This window comes from Solea senegalensis, linkage group LG9 (genome assembly GCF_019176455.1).
Source record: "Solea senegalensis isolate Sse05_10M linkage group LG9, IFAPA_SoseM_1, whole genome shotgun sequence".
NCBI classification, from domain to species: domain Eukaryota; kingdom Metazoa; phylum Chordata; class Actinopteri; order Pleuronectiformes; family Soleidae; genus Solea; species Solea senegalensis.
The window spans coordinates 24809809-24829612 of NC_058029.1; the positions used below are offsets into that span (position 1 = coordinate 24809809).

General features: G+C 41.1%; 3 protein-coding genes across 3 annotated transcripts; all 3 read right to left on the minus strand.

Annotated features, from left to right (window-relative positions):
- Window positions 1–1366: 1366 nt before the first annotated feature.
- On the minus strand, window positions 1367–2749 carry LOC122774788 (trypsin-1). The gene is made up of 6 exons (XM_044034305.1): window positions 2678–2749; window positions 2425–2575; window positions 2063–2313; window positions 1835–1971; window positions 1632–1733; window positions 1367–1545 (listed from the first exon to the last, which is right to left on the minus strand). The coding sequence occupies exons 1-6, from the start codon at window positions 2715–2717 to the stop codon at window positions 1498–1500; spliced, it is 729 nt and encodes a 242-aa protein (XP_043890240.1). The 5' UTR covers window positions 2718–2749; the 3' UTR covers window positions 1367–1497.
- Window positions 2750–9193: 6444 nt separating this feature from the next.
- Window positions 9194–10580, minus strand: LOC122774786 (trypsin-1). The gene is made up of 6 exons (XM_044034302.1): window positions 10507–10580; window positions 10254–10404; window positions 9890–10140; window positions 9662–9798; window positions 9459–9560; window positions 9194–9372 (listed from the first exon to the last, which is right to left on the minus strand). Exons 1-6 carry the CDS (start codon window positions 10544–10546, stop codon window positions 9325–9327), a joined length of 729 nt encoding a protein of 242 aa, XP_043890237.1. The 5' UTR covers window positions 10547–10580; the 3' UTR covers window positions 9194–9324.
- A 6425-nt stretch (window positions 10581–17005) lies between these two features.
- On the minus strand, window positions 17006–18445 carry LOC122774782 (trypsin-1-like). The gene is made up of 6 exons (XM_044034299.1): window positions 18361–18445; window positions 18109–18259; window positions 17729–17979; window positions 17501–17637; window positions 17298–17399; window positions 17006–17179 (listed from the first exon to the last, which is right to left on the minus strand). The coding sequence occupies exons 1-6, from the start codon at window positions 18398–18400 to the stop codon at window positions 17132–17134; spliced, it is 729 nt and encodes a 242-aa protein (XP_043890234.1). The 5' UTR covers window positions 18401–18445; the 3' UTR covers window positions 17006–17131.
- Between the last annotated feature and the right edge of the window lie 1359 nt (window positions 18446–19804).

Below are 19804 nucleotides of genomic sequence, written 5' to 3' on the forward strand. Positions count from 1 at the left end.
TGTGGACCAACCAACTGAGTGGAGATGTGGAGAATTTTACACGGTGCCATCGCCTAAAATGCTTTTATCTCTGTGATTAATCCTGCTGTTTCAAAACCAGTGACCCTTCTGTCTCCTTCATGAGACAGTGTTTCATGTTTTTAGCAAGTGTAAGAGACTCACAGCACTCTGCACTCTTTTAACCAATGTTTTTCGTTTGTTTGAAACTTTTACTATTGCTTGTTTTATTTATGGTGCAAGGTACAAGAAAAGCAATCCAAAAAAGTGGCAGCTATTAAATTTTATTTCTGTTGAAGCCAAGATGGCAATTTACGTCACCAGGAAAAATAAAATGGAAAATGGTGCAGGTCAAAAAGCATCCTTAGTGCTGTAGCTGGAATTCAGTTTATGTAAAATGATGAGATGTGGAAACCTTTAAAAATATATGGTGCTATAAAAACTTCCTTCTGTTGTTAATGGAAAAACTTTAATTTGCACATTTTCTTTGTGACTGATCTGTTTATTTTAATATTTCTAACGATGTCTTTAACACACCCATTACATGTTGTCGTGTAAAACGTAAATAAAAAGGTTTTTGTAAAAATCAAAAATTCTTCTACTTCTATTCTTTCTTTAAAAACTGATAATAACCACTTTCTGGATTGGAGATTATATACCTTCTTCTTATACTTCTCCTTCTTCTTTTGGCTTCTCCATCAAGGGGTCGCCACAGCAGATCATCTGCCCTCCATCTTCTCTTCCTTGTGTTCTTCTCCGTTACACCATAAAGGCCTGATTCACACAGTGTCCTCTGAACAGTTGATGTTGAGATGTGTCTGCTACTAGAACTCTGTGAACCATTCATGTGGGCTGTAATCTGAGGGGCGGTTTCTGAGGCTGGTAACTCTGATGAACGTATCCTCTGCAGCAGACGTAACTCTTGGTCTTCTTTTCCTGGGACGGTCCTCTTGAGAGCCAGTGTCATTATTGCGTTTGAGGATACATTATGTTCGACTGACCTTCATGTTTTAAAGTAATGATGGACTGTCATTTCGCTTTGTTTGTGTAATATGGATAAGAATAGTAGTCAAATATGACTATTCACTATAGACCTTTATACAAACCCTACCTCTGCAATACTCAACTGATGGTCTCAAATATGAAGGAAAGCTCTGGGAACTCCTTCAAGACTGTTAAAAACCATTCCTGGTGACTACCTCATGAAGCTGATTGAAAGAATGTCAAGAGTATGCAAAGATAATACATTAATTTACAATATATAAAAGGAAAAAATAAAGAAAACCATTGAATAAGAAGTTGTATCCAAACCTTTGACTGGTGTATGTACAGTAAAGATGAAAAAGGAAAGAGATGAAGTGGAACATGATTTGAAAGTCAAGGTGTAAGACTTTATTGGTTCTGATGTTAAATGCACATTCTTCAAAACTTTACAACAACATTGGAGTTAGAATGATGGACAAAAGGCAGTAGAACAAGATGGTGGTCGCAGGATCAGATTTAATAACTGGCCATGGTCCTCTCCAGCCAGTCGTTGAAGAGGCAGACCTGTGAATAAGAGACAGAGAGAAAGTCAACCACAAATATATGACTGATTTAACTGGATACGTACAAACTGTGAAATAAAGATATACCTTGGCGTAGACACCAGGATGGTCCCTCTCAGCACATCCATAGCCCCAGGACACAACACCCTGCAGCTCACCGTTGCACACAACAGGGCCACCAGAGTCACCCTGACGAAGAAAATAAAGAGCGTAAACTCACACTGAAGATTCATAACAAGTATTTCATGACTTTGTTTCTGTATTTTCTCATTGAATGCTGATTTACGTACCTGGCAAGAGTCCTTGCCTCCCTCCAGGTATCCAGCGCAGAACATGGCGTCAGTGATCATGCCAGGGTAGGAGTTGTCACAGTCTCTTTCAGACAGGATGGGGATGTTCAGGCACTGCAGCTTGTTACTGTCAGCAGCTACAAGGTGTGATACAAAAGTACGTGAGAAAAGTGTTTAACACAGAGGAAAACAGCATTTCTTACACATAAATAATCAGATTTCACTCACAGGAGCTCATGGTGTTTCCCCAGCCAGCGACTTTGCACATGGTGCCAGCAGGGGCACAGCTGGAGGGCAGAGCCACAGTCTTCACATACTGGTTGAGGGTGGCGGACTTGCTCAGCTTGATCAGCATGATGTCATTGTTAATGTTGTAGGAGCTGTAGTTGGGGTGACGGATGACACGGGAGGAGGAGATGAACTGCTCATTTCCCTCGTTGACCCTGATGTTGTGCTCGCCCAGACGCACCTCCACACGGCTGGAGTGGACAGAGAGAGGAAAGTTTGCAGCTGAATGTCATGATGCTGCTCAAAATCATATTCATTCCTTCATTTATTTTATTCCCTCATACGATCAAAGAGTGACATACGACTTGTAGCAGTGAGCAGCAGACACAACCCAGTCCTTGCTGACCAGGGAGCCTCCACAGAAGTGGTAGCCAGAGTTCAGAGACACCGTATGGGCCTGGGAGTAGGGCTGGCACTCATACCCTCCGACAATCTTGTCGTCCTCGGTGGCAACTGAGAAATACACAGAAAACCAACCAGTCAGTGAACAAGTGAATGAATGTATGTGTTGATTCACTTATTCAAAAGTCAACAAGCACAAAGACAAACGCTTACAGGCAGCTCCGATGAGCAGAACAAAAACCAGAGACCTCATGGTTGCTGTGTGATCCTGTCGATGAGAGGACTTCACCTGGACCCCTGGTTTATATAGAAATTAACCCCTCCCCCTTCTCTACGCAACACACCTCCTACTTTAGATTTTGACCAATCAGGGTCCTGAAAAGTCCGGGTTTATGTGTTAATTACTGGTGTGTATTATGGAAGTGTTTAATACAGTAAGAGTCACTATCACAGATGTGTATACATATAGAAATTCTCAGCTAAAAAAATCTGCTTAATCAGGAAAAGAAAGGATAGGAAATGGACAGATAACTACAACTTTATTAAAACCAGTTTTTTTCTCTTTTAAGGCACATTAAGGTCTGAAAGTGGCTGTAGATTTACAAGCTCATTTTAATTATTGTTTTTAGTATTTACTTACCCCACTGGCAGATCCCTTTTCTTAAAACAAGATCATTTCAATCTGTTTCAGAATGTTTGGGTTATTTGTTGACAGACTGTTTTGCAGATAAGACATTTCCATTGGTTACAATTATTGTTTCTCTTCTTCATATTTGGGACTTTTGATTTAAATTACACTCACTATATGTGTGTTTTGTGACTGTTAACCTTGACATGTGTGGAGTGGAGTGGTGAAGACCTGTGTGCAGCTCTGCAGATGGCCCGGTTCCCATCCACCGTCACACAGGAGAGACCCACGTGTCATTGTGTAGAACAGTCAACAGGCAAATAACACCAAGGAATGCTAGCAATTACACTGTTGCTGCCACTTTTCTTGTTTTATGAACAACCATATTGAGTTTGACTGTGACTGTTTTTTACAGTGCGCTTGTAGAGTTAGATATTTTATATATATATAAAAAAGAGTGTAACTGAATGTGAAGGATAAAAATCAGCAAGAATTATAAATGAAAAAAAGCCATGAAATATACATTTCCCAGAAACAAGACTTACTTCACTTTCTCAAACATCGATTTTTGCAGTGCTATCATGCAGACATTTGACACAATGAATACACTAAAATGCTTTTAAAAGATGATTGAAACTTTCTTCAAAAGAAGTTGAAATTATGTAAGTCTTTGAAGATAACGAAAGAGTCCACTGCTTTCAAATAACATATTTGCTTTTCTGGTGTACAGGTTTTTCTTTTCCAGGACCCTGATCCTGATTGGTCCAAAACTAAAAAAGGAGGCGTGTTGAAGAGAGAAGGGGGAGAGGTTATTTCCTTTATAAACCAGGGCTCCGGATGAAGGTCTCTGGCAGTAACATAACATAGTAATGATGGGTCCTTGTACATGCGAGTTACTAATAATGAACACACACACTGTAAATGGCATATATTAAACAACAATGTGGATTTTACTGCAGCTATCGCATTGGAAAAGTAGAGAGGAGAGGTCAAACGGGAAGCGATCAGAACCATGGAAAGCACAGAGAGCTGAGAGGAGCAGAAGAGCTGTTCAGTGTCACAGTGGTGCTGAAATGACAACTGACTGTGGCAAAAAACAGCTTCACAACACCACTCCTACTTGATAAATAGGCAAATAATTGTATAATATGAAGTCTATAGAGCACAATGAGACTGAAGCGTGCAGCGACAATTAAAAAAAACACACTACCATACTAAACTGATCAGATAGACAATCTGCATAAACCACAACAAATGATGATTTCACTGCAGTTACATTACATTACATGTCATTTAGCAGATGCACAGCAGATACACAGCTGACAGAAAAACTCTGTCACACCTGCATAAAAGTCATCAATAAGAAGGGACTGTGACAGAGCACCCACTGTGTGGACCAACCAACTGAGTGGAGATGTGGAGAATTTTACACGGTGCCATCGCCTCAAATGCTTTTATCTCTGTGATTAATCCTGCTGTTTCAAAACCAGTGACCCTTCTGTCTCCTTCATGAGACAGTGTTTCATGTTTTTAGCGAGTGTAAGAGACTCACTGCACTCTGCACTCTTTTAACCAATGTTTTTCTTTTGTTTGAAACTTTTACTATTGCTAGTTTTATTTATGGTGCAAGGTACAAGAAAAGTAATCCAAAAAAGTGGCAGCTATTAAATTTTATTTCTGTTGAAGCCAAGATGGCAATTTACGTCACCAGGAAAAATAAAATGGAAAATGGTGCAGGTCAAAAAGCAGCCTTAGTGTGGTGCTGTAGCATCAAATGCAGACTGAGGCTGGAATTCAGTTTTTATAAAATGATGACATGTGGAAACCTTTAAAAATATATGGTGCTATAAAAACTTCCTTCTGTTGTTAATGGAAAAACTTTAATTTGCACATTTTCTTTGTGACTGATCTGTTTATTTTGATATTTCTAAAGATGTCTTTAACACACCCATTACATGTTGTCGTGTAAAAAGGTTTTTGTAAAAATCAAAAATTCTTCTACTTCTATTCTTTCTTTAAAAACTGATAATAACCACTTTCTGGATTGGAGATTATATACCTTCTTCTTATACTTCTCCTTCTTCTTTTGGCTTCTCCATCAAGGGGTCGCCACAGCAGATCATCTGCCCTCCATATTCTCCTCCTTGTGTCCTCCTCCGTTACACCAACTGTCCTCATTCATAACATCCATGAACCTTTTCTGTGGTCTTCCTCTTTTCTTCCTGACAGTGCCACTGTCTCAAAGACCCCAGGTCTTTGAACTCATCCACTTTCTCTACACCTATACTCCTAGCACAGAGATCATCTGTCTTCTACTAAACTTCATTCCTCTACTCTAGTGTAGACCTCCACCTCTCTAGGCTCTCTTCCACCTGTCCCCTATTCACACTATAGATTACAATATCATCTGCAATCGGAGTGGAGCTGAGGAAGTTTGACCTGTAGAAAATTAAACAAATGACACAAAAAATAGTAATAGTTCTTAGAGTTCCAGCTCAAAGGATTTCTCGGGGAGCAAGTACATCCTGTTGGAGATCCTGTGGCGAGAATAAGGCAACATGTGTTTTGGGACTGCCCGGTCATTTCAAAATATTGAAAAGAAATTAAATTGACCATGGAAAAAAATATGAAAATAGTGATTCCATCAGAGTTTATGTCTTTATGTCTGGGATTAAGACCGGACACTGTGAAGGGGTCTGAAGACCAATATTTGTATAATATCCTATTATTAGCGAGTAAGAAAGCAATTAGGAGGAAATGGTTGGTAAAAGATTCTCCTACAGTCGAGGACTGGATCAAAGTGGTTCAGGATATTTTTATAATGGAGAAGCTAACATTCATTCTCAGGCTTGAACAAGATAAGTTTGGGAGATACTGGAAAACCTGGATAAACTTTATATTTTTAAGACAAGTTACTGGGTAATGTGATAGATCTAGTTTTTGACTCCACTCATCAGGTTACATTTTCGTTCTTTGTTTAAGTAAATAGAGAGTTATACATGTATACAGCAGATTATCTTATTTAATCTACAATTATTACCATTTGTGTTGTTGTTTTTGCCATCACAGTTATTATAACTCTATTATAAGATGTTGTTTGCAGCAAAGGTTGTAAATGAGGACAGGTAAATGTGGAGCAGCTGTTATTGTCTATTTTATTTATACTATTTTTATTTTTTTTAGTCATCAGTACCACTTCTTATTTTTGGATTCTTAAATTCCCTGCCAGTCCAGAACTGGTATAGGAGTACTGTGACGGAAAAGAATGTGGGTGTTTTTGTAATGAAGTGATTTTTTCTTTCTTGACTAAAGAAACTGTAAACAAACTTAAGAGCATGTATAAAAAATGTTTTTCTTTAAATAAAAAAAGTTTAATAACAAAAAATAGTAATAATAATGACAAATGGAATACTAATAATTATTGTCACTTAACAAATTCCGCTATACCAGTGTGTGAAGTACATGTGAGGAAGAAGAGGATAAAGAGAGAGCAATTCTTCATCCTGTGAAATGTCCGTAGCTGACTTTCTCGGCCTTTTTACACCACTGTGTTTTAACGTTGGTGATAATGGTGTTACTTTGAGAGTTTAATATTTTCTCAGGTTGTACTTGGTGTAAAAAGTCTGAGAACCACTGCCTTAATGAATGAGTGTAGAATGTACTTGTAGGATTTTTCATTTTCATGCAGTACCTTCCTTCACCACATGGCAGGCAGCTGCATAAGCTCAGTCAGCAGGACAGGAAACAGAAATGATTAGTTCACAACTCACTCAACTGTGCGTCCGTCCTCAGGTCCTCGTTCATTTGTCACGTGACAGCTACCTAGGACACAAGTCACTTTATTGTGACGTCTATTTGCTTTCCTAGGTTTTCATATGGTTTTAATTGCTTGTGGCATTTTGTTTATTATACTTTGTCAGCTGAAGCAAACGCCCACAAGAGGGCTACATTATTTAGATTGTGTTTGTGCATGTTATTGTCTCCTTGCAGGGCAGGAGATGTGGGGCAGATAGCGGCTGGTCCCCTGGTGGTGGTGTCCATCATTGGTCCCTCAACTATACAGCACTTGGGTGTCATCCGGATGGTTGACGGTAATCACTATGGTGTACATTAGGATCCCTTTTTCTTCTCAGACTTTCTCCAGCAGCACTAGGCCCCCAGCCCTGGCCCAGGCTTCATGTTTTGTTAAGCTGAGCTTTGCGGGCAGGTAGAGTCATCTGTGTAAATACAGTGTCCCACATTAATATGTTTATTGATGGTTATTCTTAATAATTGGGAATAAAATATTTGCTTACTTTTGGAATTACGTCTCATCTCAAGTGCTTTTTGAATCTATGTCCTTAGTCTAGGGTGAGGCCTTACGTGGGCTGAATTACTGATTTTATTTAGTCATTTCCTCGGGGTGAAATTCCCTGAGGTGGTGTTGTCAGTTTGCTCTCACCTACCACCAGTCTGCCACATATGCATGTAAGTGTGTTGTGACTTATTTCCGTTTATTTACTTATGGGCCAAGAGCATTGTGCACACTCCCTGATGCCTGGGATTCATTTTTACTGTGGATTATTTCCTAACTGAACACAAAAAGATACCCCAGTTAATTGGTGTTCTTTATCTTGTGACAGGCCTTTTATTAATTCAGGTGTGGCCTTATAGGTACAGATGCTAAGCATCGCCATTTCCAAATCATAAATTGATCTGCACAAGCTGAAAAAGATAAAGAAAACGTGATTTTTTTTTGTGATGACTGCTGCTGCAAGAGTGGAGATACTTACAAAGTCACAAAGATGCATCAATGGATCCGGAAAAAAATAGTGGGAAAGAGGTTTTCAGAGTTTTAATTTCCAGAATAAAATATTTAAAGAACTAGTTTACTACACTACACAACATTTATTAGTGCTAGTAAAATCAGTTTCACTCTGAAGTATTGTGTAATGAGTACTCTGTATTATGCAGTATTTATGTAATGACAATGTTGTTGGCTGGTTTTCCTTCACTCGATTCAGCTCATCCCAATGATGGGTTTAGGTCAGGCGACTGCAGAGGCCAGGTCATCTGACACAACACTGCATCACTCTATTTCTTGGTCAAATAGCCTTTCAATTAGCCTGGAGGTGTGTTTAAAGTTACTGTCCTGTTGAAAAACAAATGATGGTCACACTAAGCACAAACCAGATGGGATGTCATGTCGCTGCAGAATGCTGTGGGAGCCATGCTGGTTAAGTGTGCCATGGATTTTGAATAAATTACCAGCAATAGCCAATTACACCCCCATACCATCGCACCTGCTCCTCCATGCTTCACAGTGGGAACCACACATGTAGAGGACATCCACTCACTTTTTCTGCGTCTCATAACGACATGGCGGGTTGAACCAAAAATTTCAAATTTTGACTCATCAGACCAAAGGACAGATTTCCACTGGTCTAGTGTCCATAGTGTCCTTGTGTTTTTTGGCCCAAGCAGTTCTCTTGTGGCTTATTTGCAGACATTTCAAACCATAAAGGCCTGATTCACACAGTGTCCTCTGAACAGTTGATGTTGAGATGTGTCTGCTTCTAGAACTCTGTGAACCATTCATGTGGGCTGTAATCTGAGGGGCGGTTTCTGAGGCTGGTAACTCTGATGAACGTATCCTCTGCAGCAGACGTAACTCTTGGTCTTCTTTTCCTGGGACGGTCCTCTTGAGAGCCAGTGTCATTATTGCGTTTGAGGATACATTATGTTCGACTGACCTTCATGTTTTAAAGTAATGATGGACTGTCATTTCGCTTTGTTTTGTGTAATATGGATAAGAATAGTAGTCAAATATGGCTATTCACTATAGACCTTTATACCAACCCTACCTCTGCAATACTCAACTGATGGTCTCAAATATGAAGGAAAGCTCTGGGAACTCCTTCAAGACTGTTAAAAACCATTCCTGGTGACTACCTCATGAAGCTGATTGAAAGAATGTCAAGAGTATGCAAAGATAATACATTAATTTACAATGTATAAAAGGAAAAAATAAAGAAAACCATTGAATGAGAAGTTGTATCCAAACCTTTGACTGGTGTATGTACAGTAAAGATGAAAAAGGAAAGAGATGAAGTGGAACATGATTTGAAAGTCAAGGTGTAAGACTTTATTGGTTCTGATGTTAAATGCACATTCTTCAAAACTTTACAACAACATTGGAGTTAGAATGATGGACAAAAGGCAGTAGAACAAGATGGTGGTCGCAGGATCAGATTTAATAACTGGCCATGGTCCTCTCCAGCCAGTCGTTGAAGAGGCAGACCTGTGAATAAGAGACAGAGAGAAAGTCAACAGCAAATATATGACTGATTTAACTGGATACGTACAAACTGTGAAATAAAGATATACCTTGGCGTAGACACCAGGATGGTCCCTCTCGGCACATCCATAGCCCCAAGACACAACACCCTGCAGCTCACCGTTGCACACAACGGGGCCACCAGAGTCACCCTGACGAAGAAAATAAAGAGCGTAAACTCACACTGAAGATTCATAACAAGTATTTCATGACTTTGTTTCTGTATTTTCTCATTGAATGCTGATTTACGTACCTGGCAAGAGTCCTTGCCTCCCTCCAGGTATCCAGCGCAGAACATGGCGTCAGTGATCATGCCAGGGTAGGAGTTGTCACAGTCTCTTTCAGACAGGATGGGGATGTTCAGGCACTGCAGCTTGTTACTGTCAGCAGCTACAAGGTGTGATACAAAAGTACGTGAGAAAAGTGTTTAACACAGAGGAAAACAGCATTTCTTACACATAAATAATCAGATTTCACTCACAGGAGCTCATGGTGTTTCCCCAGCCAGCGACTTTGCACATGGTGCCAGCAGGGGCACAGCTGGAGGGCAGAGCCACAGTCTTCACATACTGGTTGAGGGTGGCGGACTTGCTCAGCTTGATCAGCATGATGTCATTGTTAATGTTGTAGGAGCTGTAGTTGGGGTGACGGATGACACGGGAGGAGGAGATGAACTGCTCATTTCCCTCGTTGACCCTGATGTTGTGCTCGCCCAGACGCACCTCCACACGGCTGGAGTGGACAGAGAGAGAGGATAGTTTGCAGCTGAATGTCATGATGCTGCTCAAAATCATATTCATTCCTTCATTTAATTTATTCCCTCATACGATCAAAGAGTGACATACGACTTGTAGCAGTGAGCAGCAGACACAACCCAGTCCTTGCTGACCAGGGAGCCTCCACAGAAGTGGTAGCCAGAATTCAGAGACACCGTATGGGCCTGGGAGTAGGGCTGGCACTCATACCCTCCGACGATCTTGTCGTCCTCGGTGGCAACTGAAAAATGCACAGAAAACCAACCAGTCAGTGAACAAGTGAATGAATGTATGTGTTGATTCACTTATTCAAAAGTCAACAAGCACAAAGACAAATGCTTACAGGCAGCTCCGATGAGCAGAACAAAGACCAGAGACCTCATGGTTGCTGTGTGATCCTGTCGATGAGAGGACTTCACCTGGTTTATATAGAAATTAACCCCTCCCCCTTCTCTATGCAACACACCTCCTACTTTAGATTTTGACCAATCAGGGTCCTGAAAAGTCCGGGTTTATGTGTTAATTACTGGCGTGTATTATGGAAGTGTTTAATACAGTAAGAGTCACTATCACAGATGTGTATACATATAGAAATTCTAAGTTAAATATTTACAATTACAAAGGAAAGGAAAGGAAAAATGAATTTTAAGTCAACATTTTATACATGACAGATAAGTACAATTTTATTAAATTAAGCCAGTTTTTTTCTCATTTAAGGCAGATTACAGTCTGAAAGTGGCTGTAGATTTACAAGCACATTTTAAGTATTGTTTTTAGTATTTACCCCACTGGCAGATCCCTTTTCTTAAAGCAAGATCATTTCAATCTGTTTCAGAATGTTTGGCTTATTTGGCGTAGGACTGTTTTTGCAGATAAGACATTTCCATTGGTTACAATTATTGTTTCTCTTCTTCATATTTGGGACTTTTGATTTAAAGTACACTCACTATATGTGTGTTTTGTGATAGTTAACCTTGACATGTGTCGAGTGGAGTGGTGAAGACCTGTGTGCAGCTCTGCAGATGGCCCGGTTCCCATCCACCGTCACACAGGAGAGACCCACGTGTCATTGTGTAGAACAGTCAACAGGCAAATAACACCAAGGAATGCTAGCAATTACACTGTTGCTACCACTTATCTTGTTTTATGAACAACCATATTGAGTTTGACTGTGACTGTTTTTTACAGTGAGCTTATAGAGTTAGATATTTTACATATATAAAAAAAGAGTGTAACTGATAGTGAAGGATACAATTCAGCAATAATTATAACTGAAAAAAAGCCATGAAAACTTTCACAGTTTACTAACACAAAGCAAATGTACAGTCTGTGAAGTCTGAGTTAACCTGTGGTGTTTCTGATTTGCTATCCAATGACATATGGATTGGTCTCTCCTGTGTGACTGTGGTTGTGAACCAGGCCATCTGCAGAGCTGCACACAAGTCTTCACAGCACCATTCCATACATGTCAAGGTTAAATGTCCCAAAAAACATCTCTACTTTAAAACAAGTCTCAAATATGAAGAAGAGAAAAACTAACTGTAATCAAGAGAATGTGTCTGCAAAAACAGCCCTTCGAGAAATAAGCCAAATATTGTTAAATACATTGTAATTTTCTAGTTATCAGCCACTGTTGTAGTTATCACTAGCAAAGAAATGTTGACTTTAAATAGGTTTTCCATTTACTTGATTAAGCTGAAGATAATTTTTTTTAGAATGAATCTTAGAATCTGGGATTGTGATTTTTACTGTATTGAATACGTCTTTAATACACACCAATAATAAACGCACAAATCAGGAGCAGTTGGGTTGCAAACCATTGTTTAAGCTTGTTACTGGTATTAAGGCTTAATGTAAGCTGTAATATCTTGTGAAGACAAAGTTATATATTTTTTTTCTTGGAATGAGATTACATTTGCAAAATCTCCTTGCCAAGATTTTTTTCTTTATTTTTAGGCAAAAAAGAAGATATATTTCCCTGAAACAAGACTTACTTTACTTTCGCAAAAATCTATTTTTGCAGTAATATCATGAAAAACTTCTCCGGGAACCATCACTTTATCGTGGTGGAGAGGTTTGAGTGTCCCTATGATCCTGAGAGCTGTGTTGTCTGGAGCCTAGTGCTCCTGGTAGGGTCTCCCAAGGCAAATTGTACTCAGAGGAGGGGCCTGACAAAGAATGGTTCAAAAAGATCTCATGAAACAAGGAAAGATGAAGAGAGTGACCCTGCCGGGAGGAAGCCCAGGGCCCCCACCTGGAGCCAGGCCCAGACGGAGGGCCCGTGAGCGAGCGCCTGATGGCCGGGTCTACCACAGGGTCCGGCCGGGCACAGCCCGAAAAAGTCCCATGGCCTCTTCGTCATCCTCCTGTGGACCCACCACCTGCAGGGAGACCGACCGGGGTCGGGTACACCGCCATATGGGTGGCAGTGAAGGTCGGGGGTCTCGCCGTACTGGACCCAGGCGGGAGAAGCTGGCTCGCTGTGGGGGAAAGAGGAACAATGACAATGCGGATTCCATCCTGGTCGTGGAACAACGGACCAGCTCTTTACTCTTGCAGGGATCTTGGAGGAGGCCTGGAAGTACGCCCATCCAGTCTACATTTGTTTTGTGGACCTGTAGAAGGCGTATGATCGGGTTCCCCGGGAGATACTGTGGGAGGTGCTGCGGGAGTATGGGGTGTGGGGGGCACTACTTAGGGCCATCCAATCCCTATATGCCCAAAGTATGAGCTGTGTCCGGGTTCTCGGCACTAAATCAAGCCTGTTTCCAGTGGGTGTTGGCCTTCGCCAGGGTTGCACTGTATCACCAATCCTGTTCGTGATTTTCATGGACAGGATATCAAGGCGTAGTCGTGGGGGGTTATGGTTTGGCGGGCTTGAGATCTCGTCGCTGCTTTTTGCAGATGATGTGGTCCTCGTGGCTTCGTCGGCCTGTGACCTGTCGGGATGAAGATTAGCACCTCTAAGTCTGAGGCCATGGCTCTTAGCAGGAAACCGGTGGATTGCCTTCTCCAGGTCGGGAATGACTCCTTGCCCCAGGTGAAGGAGTTCAAGTATCTCGGGGTCTTGTTTATGAGTGAGCGGGAGATGGGCCAGAGAATCGGAGTGGCTGGTGCAGTGTTGCATTCACTTTACCGCAGAGTTGTGACGAAAAGAGAGCTGAGCTGGAAGGCAAAGCTATCGATCTACCGGTCAATCTTCGTTCCTACCCTCACCTATGGTCATGAAGGTTGGGTCATGACCAAAAGAACGAGATCGCGGGTGCAAGCAGCCAAAATGGGATTCCTCAGGAGGGTGGTTGGCTTTTCCCTTAGACATAGGGCAGGAAGCTCAGTCATCAGGGAGGAGCTTGGAGTAGAGTCGCTGCTCCTTCACGTTGAAAGGAGCCAATTGAGGTGGTTCGGGCATCTGGTGAGGATGCCTCCTGGACGCCTCCCAAGGGAGGTGTACCAGGCACGTCCAGATGGGCGGAGGCCTCGGGGTAGACCTAGGACAAGGTGGAGAGATTAAATCTCCACTCTGGCCTGGGAACGCCTCGGGATCCCTCAGTCGGAGCTGTCTCGGGAAAGGGAAGTTTCTCTAATCACAGCACATGGGAATTCCCACCCTGCTGAGGTCCTTGAACGCACCGTTCTCGAGAGATCTCTGTGGTGTGTGTATCCATGAAGCCGTAAGTTGCGATGTTTTGCTTGTGTGTTGCATTTTGTTAGTGTTTGGGTTTGTCCATGGGTCTGTTTGATGACCTGGCAGTTGTTTTTTTTCTATCTTGTTCGTGGTGTGACGACTAATTAGTCACTAATGAGTGACTTGGAGCTAGCTGCTAACTAGCAACAACCAGAGAAGTCCACGTTGCTGTATTGTTAATCCCTGTTTATGTGCTGATAATTGATTAGTTTTACTTAAGTCAATATTGTGTTGTGCTTGTATTGCAGCAACCACACACCCTCACACAAATCTTGATAAACAGCTTGAACTGTAGTGAAGGACTCTTCTTAATGCACTCATCGAAACAGTATAACAGTGTCCTGACCTGACACACTGAAGTGATTGCTGCCACCTGAGATCCCTATAATCTGTCATACAATGATCATGCAGAAATTTGACATTTGACAAGTACATTAAAATGCTTTAAAAGATGATTAAAACTTTCTTCAAAAGAAGTTGAAATTATGTAAGTTTAAGTCTTTGAAGATAATGAAAGAGTCTGCTTTAGTCAAATAACATATTTGCTTTTCTGGTATACAGGTCTTTCTTTTCCAGGATCCTGATGCTGATTGGTCCAAAACTAAAGAAGGAGGTGTGTTGAGTAGAGAATTGGAAGAGGGTTCTTTCCTTTATAAACCAGGGCTCCAGGTGAAGGTCTCTGGCAGTAACGTAACATAGTAATGATGGGCCCTTGCAGTACATACAATTTACTAATAATGAACACACACACTGTAAATGGTATATATTAAACAACAATGTGGATTTTACTGCAGCTATTGCATTGGGAAAGTAGAGAGGAGAGATCAAAGGGGAAGCGATCAGAAAAATGGAAAGCACAGATAGAGGAGCAGAGGAGCTGTTCAGTGTCACAGTGGTGCTGAAATGACCACTGACAGTGACAAAAAACAAATTTACAACAGCACTACTTGATAAATAGGCAAACAATTGTATATGAAGTCTATAGAGCAGCGACAATTAAAAAAAAATCACACTGCCATACTAAACTGATCAGATAGACAATCTGCATAAACCACAACAAATGATGATTTTACTGCAGAGAACAGCCTTATTCTTACCATATACTGTACACTATATGTCTTACATACACAATCAACTCCCTTCAATGACACCGCACAATGAATTATAAGATTGGCAGTGACTTGAAAAGGTAGCATGTCACACAAGGAACAGCAGCCCACCACCATAGTCCATAATCTATAATCACTGAAAAAAGGATTGGTTTATTATGATGTGATGTCCTGCTGAATACGCTGTGACAATGTGTATGAGAGCTCGTTCTGGAAGGTGGGGCTGAGGTATTTAACTGACCCCTAAAGGCCATTTGATCAGCTCTTGCAGCACAGGGTCAACAAAACATTTTACACTGTTTAGTTGTCCCAATATTTCCCTGTGTCCCTGATAGGATAGATTATAGGTAGCCAGGGTTCATGTTACATTCACTCGCTAATAGCACGGCTTTATGCACGTCCTTCTCCAGTTGTGCATCAATGGTGCTGTTAAGTTTCCACTGCTCATACACCACACAGACTCAAAAATGTAACTGAGAGGACTCATGGAGTTCACTTTTCATTGATAGGTGCCCGCAATCTCTCACTTTCTTCACCCATGCATTATTATTGAGGGGTCATCATCATATCTTGTTGTGCCATTGCTGCAACCAGTTCAGGGCTTCTTGGTTGGTTTCATGTAGGTTGTGATTGGTGATATGTGGACACAGTTCGCACTCGCGGAGAATGTCTTCAATAGTTTGTTTCGGATGACCACAACAACACTCAGCTGAGTTTGTCGGTCCCCATTTCAGTAGGTTGTCCCTAGTTCTGCCTACTCCGCTCCTCGCTCAGGGCAACCTATTCCCTTCTGGGCAGGTGAGTACCATGAGGGACAGTCTAGTCTGTATTTGGCAGAGTCCTTACGGTTTATGTTCTGTACATCCATGAAACTCTTTCTGGACTTGAGTCTTTTTCGTATATCTTGGTAATGGTGTAAAGGGTGTCTTGGGTCTTGCTCTTGTAGAAACTTCTGAGGTCTGGTGTGAGTTTCTCGATGGATAGGAGGTGGTGCAATACCTGCTAGCCAGTATAGTGCTGATAGGGGTGTAGGTTTCAGCGCTCCTTTTATGATACGGCAAGAGGTATTAAGTTCAGCATGGCATGGCCTTCCCCATAACGGAGAGCAGTATTTTGCTCTAGAGTAGCATAGTGCCAGAGCAGTAGATTACAAGGTCTACTGTTCTGGCGCTATGCTACTATATTGAGTGGTGGAATAGCATAAACTAAAAATCCCTGGCCTGCCATTCCTAACAGGCCCCCATCCGCGTGGTCCCGTTGGCTGTGCCACCTATAGTTACGCCATTGGTCTCTGGTCTTTGTTCTGCTCATCAGAGCTGTCTTTCTGCTTGTTGAGTTTTGAACAGTCACCAGCCAACCACACTATTCAATTTGATAGACATTTGTGCCAAATTGCATATGTATAGGTGAAACCAGCTGTAGGGGCTGTTGATTTAAAGTTATAATAATTTTCACAAACATTTGACTTGGCTACGCTTCCATGGTAACACAATTTATAAATTGAGTCATGATATTTACTACCAATAAATAATCTACAATGTGTTTTGACCTCTGCCGCTCAAATTGGCAAGTGTGGCAAGTGCTGAAACACAAACAAACAAACAGACACACAGAGCCACCAAAAACAATACTTCACTCCCACTCTGCGGGGTGAAGTAATAATTCAACATGGACGTCTTCAGGGCAAGATGGTAATCATTCATACCAAGTTTGCTTCAGATTGGACCTTGTATGGTGGCGCCATAACAGTAACAGTAAATAACACAAATGAAAAAAAGTAAAACATAAAAAAGTGAAGTCATTGTGGTGAAAAATGATCAATGCTAATTCTCAGACTGGTGGTTTACTGCAGTGCGCAAACATGTATTAGTGGTAATAAAATCAGAGCCACGCTGTGCATTCTGTATTATGCTTATGCAGTATATATGAAGATTATCACTTCAACATTTTAAATCAATGGAAGATCTTTGTTTCAACTGTAGCTACTGTACAGTTCAAGACCTTGGTAAAAAAGCAAAGCTATTAAAAATAAAACAAAACAATTATGATTTGAAAGTCAAGGTGTAAGACTTTATTGGTTCTGATGTTAAATGGCTGCACATTCTACAAAATTCTATGGAGTTAGAATGATGGACAAAAAGCAGTAGAACAAGATGGTGGTTGCAGGATCAGATTTAATAACTGGCCATGGTCCTCTCCAGCCAGTCGTTGAAGAGGCAGACCTGTGAATAAGAGACAGAGAGAAAGTCAACAGCAAATATATGACTGATTTAACTGGACACAAACTGTAAGTAAAAACCCAAACAGGTTTAATGATAAATGTTGAAAATAAAGATATACCTTGGCGTAGACACCAGGATGGTCCCTCTCAGCACATCCATAGCCCCAGGACACAACACCCTGCAGCTCACCGTTGCACACAACAGGGCCACCAGAGTCACCCTGACGAAGAAAATGAAGAGTGTAAACTCACACTGAAGATTCATAACAAGTATTTCATGCCTTTGTTTCTGTATTTTCTCATTGAATGCTGATTTACGTACCTGGCAAGAGTCCTTGCCTCCCTCCAGGTATCCAGCGCAGAACATGGCGTCAGTGATCATGCCAGGGTAGGAGTTGTCACAGTCTCTATCAGACAGGATGGGGATGTTCAGGCACTGCAGCTTGTTCTTGTCAGCAGCTACAAGGTGTGATACAAAAGTATGTGAGAAAAGTGTTTAACACAGAGGAAAACAGCATTTCTTACACATAAATAATCAGATTTTACTCACAGGAGCTCATGGTGTTTCCCCAGCCAGCGACTTTGCACATGGTGCCAGCAGGGGCACAGCTGGAGGGCAGAGCCACAGTCTTCACATACTGGTTGAGGGTGGCAGACTTGCTCAGCTTGATCAGCATGATGTCATTGTTAATGTTGTAGGAGCTGTAGTTGGGGTGACGGATGACACGGGAGGAGGAGATGAACTGCTCATTTCCCTCGGTGTACCTGATGTTGTGCTCGCCCAGACGCACCTCCACACGGCTGGAGTGGACAGAGAGAGAGAGAGAGAGGGAGGGAGGATAGTTTGCAGCTGAATGTCATGATGCTGCTCAAAATCATATTCATTCCTTCATTTATTTTATTCCCTCATACGATCAAAGAGTGACATACGACTTGTAGCAGTGAGCAGCAGACACAACCCAGTCCTTGCTGACCAGGGAGCCTCCACAGAAGTGGTAGCCAGAGTTCAGAGACACCGTATGGGCCTGGGAGTAGGGCTGGCACTCATACCCTCCGACGATCTTGTCGTCCTCGGTGGCAACTGAGAAACGCACAGAAAACCAACCAGTCAGTGAACAAGTGAATGAATGTATGTGTTGATTCACTTATTCAAAAGTCAACAAGCACAAGACAAATGCTTACAGGCAGCTCCGATGAGCAGAACAAAGACCAGAGACCTCATGGTTGCTGTGTGATCTTGTAGATGAGAGGACTTCACCTGGACCCCTGGTTTATAAAGAAATTAACCCCTCCCCCTTCTCTACTCAACACACCTCCTACTTTAGATTTTGACCAATCAGGATCCTGGAAATGAAAAAACCTGTGTAGCAGAAAAGCAAATATTTTTTTGGATTACAGCGGACTCTTTCATTATCTTCAAAGACTTAAACTTACATAATTTAAACTACTTTTGAAGAAAGTTTGAATCATCTTTTAAAAGCATTTAAATGAAATTTTGAAATAATTGTATCAAATTTCTGCATGATATTACTCCAAAAAATTGATTTTTAAGAAAGTAAAATAAGTCCTTTTTCTGGGAAGAAAAAATTTGGAAACAAAGTTTTGCAGAATATTATCTCATTCCAAGAAAAAAAATCGAACTTTGTCTTGACAAGATATATTAAGCTTTAATTATTAGTAACAAGCTGAAACAATGTTCTGCATGAAAACCCAACTGCTCCTGGTTTGTATGTTTATTGCTGGTGTGTTTTAAAGATGTATTCAATACAGTAAAAGTCACTATCACAGATTGGTGTGTGTGTAAATATAAGAAATGATGTGTGCAGCTCTGCAGATGGCCTGGTTCACAACCACAGTCACACAGGAGAGACCAACCCACGTGTCATTGGATAGAAAATCAGAAACACCACAGGTCAACTCAGACTTCACAGACTGTACGTTTGCTTTGCGTGTTAGAAAACTGTGAAAGTCTTCATGGCTTTTTTCAGTTATAATTCTTGCTGATTTTTATCCTTCACAATCAGTTACACTCTTTTATATATATATATACATAAAATATCGAACTCTATAAGCTCACTGTAAAGAAACAGTCACAGTCAAACTCAATATGGTTGTTCATAAAACAAGAAAAGTGGCAACAACAGTGTAATTGCAAGCATTCCTTGGTGTTATTTGCCTGTTGACTGTTCTACACAATGACACGTGGGTCTCTCCTGTGTGACAGTGGATGGGAACCGGGCCATCTGCAGAGCTGCACACAGGTCTTCACAGCACCACTCCACACATGTCAAGGTTAACTGTCACAAAACACAGATATAGTGAGTGTACTTTAGATCAAAAGTCCCAAATATGAAGAAGAGAAACAATAACTGTAACCAATGGAAATTTCTTATCTGCAAAAACAGTCCTACGACAAATAAGCCAAACCTTCTGAAACAGATTGGAACAGATGGGCTAATTTAAGAAAGTTGTAGTTATCACAAGCAAAGAATTGTTGACTTTAAATTAGTTTTCCTTTTACTCGATTAAGCTGAATTTAAAATTGTTTACCATATAATTTTATTTACACACACACCAATCTGTGATAGTGATTTTTAATATATTGAATACATCTTTAGTACACACC

Coding starts and splice junctions, on each gene's coding strand:
- LOC122774788 (XM_044034305.1), bottom strand. CDS start 2,717: ATGAGGTCTCTGGTTTTTGTTCTGCTCATCGGAGCTGCCT. Junction 2,576..2,677: donor TCTGCTCATCGGAGCTGCCT/GTAAGCGTTTGT, acceptor TGTATTTCTCAG/TTGCCACCGAGGACGACAAG. Junction 1,734..1,834: donor GAGGCAAGGACTCTTGCCAG/GTACGTAAATCA, acceptor TTTCTTCGTCAG/GGTGACTCTGGTGGCCCTGT.
- LOC122774786 (XM_044034302.1), bottom strand. CDS start 10,546: ATGAGGTCTCTGGTCTTTGTTCTGCTCATCGGAGCTGCCT. Junction 10,141..10,253: donor GCTGCTCACTGCTACAAGTC/GTATGTCACTCT, acceptor TGTCCACTCCAG/CCGTGTGGAGGTGCGTCTGG. Junction 9,561..9,661: donor GAGGCAAGGACTCTTGCCAG/GTACGTAAATCA, acceptor TTTCTTCGTCAG/GGTGACTCTGGTGGCCCCGT.
- LOC122774782 (XM_044034299.1), bottom strand. CDS start 18,400: ATGAGGTCTCTGGTCTTTGTTCTGCTCATCGGAGCTGCCT. Junction 17,980..18,108: donor GCTGCTCACTGCTACAAGTC/GTATGTCACTCT, acceptor TGTCCACTCCAG/CCGTGTGGAGGTGCGTCTGG. Junction 17,400..17,500: donor GAGGCAAGGACTCTTGCCAG/GTACGTAAATCA, acceptor TTTCTTCGTCAG/GGTGACTCTGGTGGCCCTGT.